The sequence below is a fragment of the Prinia subflava genome, chromosome 5, assembly GCF_021018805.1.
Source record: "Prinia subflava isolate CZ2003 ecotype Zambia chromosome 5, Cam_Psub_1.2, whole genome shotgun sequence".
In the NCBI taxonomy this organism is placed as follows: Eukaryota; Metazoa; Chordata; class Aves; order Passeriformes; family Cisticolidae; genus Prinia; species Prinia subflava.
Window position 1 is genome coordinate 54,112,030 of NC_086251.1, and position 6,000 is coordinate 54,118,029.

Sequence of the window (6,000 nt, forward strand, 5' to 3'; positions counted from 1 at the left end):
GGTATAAAGTTTTGTTTTGTTTTGTATTTGTGTTTGTGGGTTTTTTGGGGTTTTTTGGGTTTTTTTGGTTTTTTGTTTTTTTGTTTGGTTTGGTTTGGGTGTTTTTTTGTGTTTGTGTACTCCAGTACAGTTGGTTAAGAGTGGGTTGAAAGGGAGAACTTCTGTGGTTATTGAATTTGAAAATACTGAAAGCACTGTAGAGTTAAATTTAAAGCATAAGAACTTTTATTTATGTAGTCACTTATGCCCTGTTTTTGTAGTCTGTTTCATTGTTGGATGGCTTGTTTTTTAATTTTGTGTATATAAATATTTAGTGTTTTCAAACAGAACACTCCATGGTTTTAAGTTGAGAGAGATTGTAATGGCAATTTTACGTTTGTTGGAAGTTAACATTTTCTATTCTTTCCATTAAGCAGCTGTAGCTACATTTTCTTGAATGCAGTGCATTTTAGTTTTGTTTGGTGTTGCTGTGGTTTGAGGTGGCTTTTCCTTTCTTGGCAGACAGAAATGTGGCTTGTTCTAGAACAAATGTGGGGGGTCAGGCAGGAGGGCAGTTTTTTCAAGACCCAGGAGGGTTTAATAAGAAAGCTCTCCTAGTTTCCTACTCTTTTAGAAATCTTACCTTTCTTTCTGTAAGGGCCTCTGCAGGCCACTGGATTTCCTGAAGAACAAGTAGAGTTTCTCAGTTAAAAAGGGGATGAGGACTTAGTGAGTGCAGAAGTATAAATGCTACACACTCCCTCCCTGTGCCTCTCCCACCCTGCAGCCCATAAAGGAGAGGTGTGGGTCACCCCTGGAAAGAGGGACAACAGAGAACAAAGACCAAGGGCACTTATTTCTAAAAGGCATTTTTTAGAGTGTTGTGATATACTGCCTTAGGCCAAAGTGTTTCTATTTTCAGATTTCAAATTCAGTTAACCTTGAATTTAGGAAGATAATGTACTCCCTTCTGCTGGTGTTTATCTTTTATAACAAACTAATGTGTAGGCCTTAGATCAGGATTTTTCCCCACTGCATATGAAAAACCCCAGGACAACTTAGATCATAAAATACTGCCTGTCATGCTTTGGAGTTGATTTTGGAATAATGTTCTGAAATCATGGCAAACCATGAGATAAAGCATTTTGTAGCCCTGGCTCTTTCATTGCACTATATGGCAGGGAACTGAAATTCCTGTATGATTTAAAACTCGGAACTCTTCAAGACTTTTTCTTAGCTGTGGTATATAGGAAGACATTAAGAATGCATTCTGACTTTGATCTTGCTTCTTTTGACTAGGTGGATTCTCAACGTATTATTGGCGAGTCTGAAAAGCAGCGTGCAAGAGGAAATTCTGTTTATCAGCTCCACAAGCTTGTTTTGTTGAATGATTAAGTATTTCTAGAAATCTTTCAGAGGATGAGGTACTACCAGTCTAAAAATTATTTCTGTCTTGTACACATGTTTTGCGAGACTGTTCCTTAAGATGAGTACAAGTTTTATAAAATACAGTTTGGAAGATGTTCCTGTGTTTTTGAAAAAGCTGTGGTTTGCTGGCCTAGAGCAGACAAGTTCAGTCATAAAAGAAACTGATGTATCAGGATACAGTTTTCATTTTAATAATACTTCTGAACAGGTTTATCACAAGGTACGTGAAAGATGAAGCAAATCGAGGCTTAGTTGTTAATTTTCTGTCTAAAGCCCCATATATTAAGGGGTATGGCTTTTTTTTGTCTGTAGTTGCAAGTTGCATTTTCCTGTTTTCTTTTTTATTAGTTTTGTTTAAAAATATGGAGCAAAGAGGATTGAGGTTTTCCTTAACCAAGAAATAGAATTCAGAAGAAACTGATGATCTGAATTATATTCTGATCCAAACTATATCTTCATATAGTGGATACAATTTTTTCGTTGATTTTTTTTGTACAGCAAAACATGATTTATTTTCTTGTATGGCAGAAGAATGCTTTTGAATTACTGGTTCATGGCACTTTGTTTCATCCTTTTGACTTATTTTTACCTGGGAGATCTTTAGCCCTAAAAATTAGGTCAGTGGTTTCAGAATAAAATGCAGAAATTAAATAAAATGTTTTTGTCTCTTCCTTTGTGCAGTCATGCTTAATAAAAGCTGAATTTAGTTATTAAAGGTCTGTGATTGTATTCATGAAATACATCAATAGAGAAAGAAAATAGGGAAGAGTATTCATTTTCACTGTTCATGCAGTGGTTTGAAAGGTCATGTAATATCCAGTCATCCTCTTAAGGACAGAGAATCATGGCCATCATAAAGAAATGGTAGCTTTTTGGAAAATAAGGGGATGCTTAAAACAAATTATTTTAGGCTATAATTAAACAGAGAGATGACTGTGTAACAGCCAATTTCAGTGGTTTATTAGAGCATTACTTTCTTAGACCCATTTTAGTGATCCTTGGGAATTGGAATAGTTAGTGAGAGAGGTCTAACAGCAAAATTGCATCTCAAGTGGCTTAGACAAGAGCGTTTCTCAGCCAAGTGTTGTACACCAATTAAGTGTTCTTGTTAAACACCTTCAGGGGCAAGTGGAACAGGCAGGATTTCAAATCTTGCTTTTGTCTGTCAATGATGGGAGTTTTCTTAGGAAGAGGAAACTTGGCAATGCACAAAGGCATGAGAAAAATAAAGGAATTCATTCCACATAACCAACAAACATTTTTTTAAAATTTTTAAACTCTGTTTCTCCCGTGAAAGGTTTGTGAGTGTGACTGTGCTGCCACCAGGTGGGGGCTGCTGTGAAATAAGGCAGAACAGCCCTGAAGGAAACTCGGCATCCTTCAAGTCAGCCTTGCTGGGTGATGTTGTTTATTTGCAGATGAATATACAGTGCTAACATTTGTAGAGGAGCTGTTGTATTTTATTGTTTGATTTGGGCTTCAACAGCATTGCAAAGTCACCTGAACAAGTTTAAGGTAAGTAGCTTCAGGATTTCCCTTTCAAAGGGTAATAGTATGTCACACTAGAGGAAGAAGTATTGTAAACAGCAGTGTCTGTGTGGCTGTGGACCTGATCCCACTCAGCTTTGTGGCTTGTGGGGGCTACTTCCATTTAAAAAAATGGCCATGACTACTTTTCAAGATTTTGTTTATGTCCAGATGTTCATCAACACTGAGCAGAATGAGACTTCACTTACCACAGTTAATAAATTATTTATGTACTTCTTCATTGAGCTTAAGATGGAACTATTTGAATCTATCAATGGTCAGATTAATGCTCTTAAATGCCTCCAGTAGTAAGGATAAGGTGACAAACTGATCTGATAGGTGCTTCTAGAATCTGAAACAGTGTGCACTGATGGTTATTCATAATTTCCCCCCATAGCTACAATGACACCTCATAGCAGTTTTAAGTCAAAAAGAGATTTTTTGCCATTCCATGTAATTAATTTTGGAATTTCCCACCATGGGCTCTGATGGAAATGAAACAAATACAGAAAATAACTGGAACTCCAGGGAAGGAAGGTTCTTCAATACCTGTTAAAATTTGATGAACTGAACTCCCTACCTTACTGAATTCCAGAACCTCAGAATGTACTCAAAGCGTGTCTATTTTTATACTTGCCCAACTGTTTCCATATGACAAGTATATAGGTGGGAAATACTGTTTACAAATTCCTTTACAGACAGGTCACCTGTGGTTCCTTAACTGGTTCTTGAAAGTGCTGCAGAGCACTTGCTCTGTTCTTTCAGGAGAATCACTGAACAGCAAACAGAAAAAGGATGTAACACAGTTGGGAGTTCCAGTTCCTTTCCATAAAGGTGCGTGTAGGGATTAGGGTGCTTTGAATGAACCCAGCTGAGTCCTGCTCAGCCTGGGGCCACTTGCACCCTGGCAGCTGTGCTCTCTGCAGGGAGTGCCAGTGGGGAAATGAAGGTGAGAGGGGATGTCAGTGTGAAGTGGTCCATTTCCAGGGAAAGCAGGACTGTCCTTTTTCAGCTGTGTGGAATCTTAGGAGCTACAGCTGAGTGCATGCAGATCCTGGAGCAGCTTTGACCTTTCCTAGCAATGCTGTGCTGTTGTTGAACTGCCTATTCTGAAAGCCTGCCCATGGATTTTACAAGAGATTTGTTTACAGTGCAAAGAGAAAATCGAGTTACCAGGAGAAGGAAGGCCAGAGATGGAATTTGCATAATGAAGGGATGGTGACTTTACGGGCCACAGTGAGTGCAGTCTCAACAGCATACATTTAATGCCATGCATGTCTACATGGGAGTGTTAGAAAGACCATATGAATTAGGATAAATTACAGAATCATGGTTTATAACCAGGATAAAGATGTTGGCGTAGACTGCAGGAGTTACACTGACCTTGGAAAGTTGTTAGCATGTTTTTCACAGACCAGAGTAACACAGAGCAGGGTCTGTGTACCTCATAGAAGGGGACAGAACTGAACAGAGGAATAAAACCCTCTAGCAGGATATAGTTTGATTTGGAGTTTCTTTCTGTAGAAGAACCTTGAGAAAAGCAGATGAAACTCCAAAGAGGTTAATAAGTGAAAGAAACCTTAGGCAAAGATGGTATGTCTGAGGTATATATTAATCCTATGAAGGAGAGATTGTTCCCTCTGCTGAGGGAAGAGGCAAGCTCTGAGCTGTTCTGGTGAATCTGTAGGAAGATAAATTGCTCTTTTCTTAGTCCCTGAGCTACATGGGTAGGTGTATTTGTGATCCTTGTCTGATGCTCCTGTATTTAGCTTTCATTCAAGCTGTAGGAGTGTCTGTCTAATTTGCCAGATCTATGACTTAAATGCCTTGGGGAAACAGAGGTGGCTGCTCCCTCTGCTGTGAGAGCTCTTCCATCCTGTGAGACAAGGACAGGACCTTCCCAGAGATCCCCCCCTTCAAGGGAGGGCACTCGCCCCCTTTCCATCTCTGTGAGTGATGGGGAAATCCTGGCAGATGTTTCTTGACACAGGGGTGAATTTGTGGATGTTTCTCGACCCCAGGGCAAGGGGCCAGAGGGCTGAGCTTGCGTGCTGGTGCTCAGTGAGGGGTACTGATGCTCACTGCTGATTCTGCCATCAGACTGGTGAGAGGGCAGAGGGTTGAGATGAGCTGGGCAGGAGTGAATTGCACCATGAGCCTTCCTGAGGGGTCATGACCTTCACTCCTTCACCCCAGCAATTCCCTCCCTCACAGGGAGCCACCTTGGGGAAAGAGAGAAGTGGGGCTGCTGTGTGTTTCAGGGGAAGGAGGGACATGAAGAGTGTGGTTGAAATGCTGGCATTCATTTCCTTCTGTGCTCCAAAAAGTGCAGAGGCCGCTTTTTTCTCTGAAAAACTTCTTAACTCATGGTGAGATGAGTTCATGACTTTTTCATGTCATGCTTATGAAACTTGTCTTCTCTCTGGGCATGTCAGAGTGATGAGCCCCGGGTGCTCCTCAGACACACCAGTGTGATGGTTTTCTTTTCACCTCTTTGTGTTTGTTCTTCGTGCCATGTGGAGAACCATGGAGGAGTTTTAAATATTTCACTTCTCTCATTTTGTTTTCTTCCTGAACAGAGCATACAACCCCCAGGGGTACCTTTCTGCATGTGCTTGAAGAAGGAAGGGTAGTGCATAATCAGGAGATGACCAGCACAGATGTATATGTGTCTCCAGGGTTTTGTCTATCTTTCATAAGGGCAGAAAGACCTCATTTAAAAGAGAGGAAAGTAGACAATATTTTAGTAAAATTCTTCATACAGACAGTATCTTCCAAGCACATATTTCAAGAGATCACAGAACATAGCTGCAGGGAGTTCCTCACTAGTTTAAGATGTTAGTTCTATCTTGAACTAGTTTTACTTGGTCTTGACAGCAGTTGTGCAAACATTCCTCCTGCCCAACTGCGAGGTAAGATGGGAATTGAATAGGCATACTTGACATCTGATTATTTTACATGTTCTATAAGGAATAGATACTGCTTGAATTTTATTTATAATGGAGAAGGAGGCAGAAAATACGCTAGGAAAAACACAAAGTGATTGCTGCTGATGGCAGTTGTAAA

General features: G+C 40.1%; 1 protein-coding gene across 1 annotated transcript in view; it reads left to right on the plus strand.

Annotated features, from left to right (window-relative positions):
- Positions 1-3,932, plus strand: part of TDRD9 (tudor domain containing 9) — a 70,336-nt gene extending 66,404 nt beyond the window's left edge. Inside the window, exon 36 of the mRNA XM_063399462.1 lies at positions 1,279-3,932. Within this exon, the coding sequence (XP_063255532.1) occupies positions 1,279-1,374 (96 nt within the window). The 3' untranslated portion in view covers positions 1,375-3,932. The remainder of the gene's footprint in view (positions 1-1,278) is intronic.
- The last annotated feature ends 2,068 nt before the right edge of the window (positions 3,933-6,000 follow it).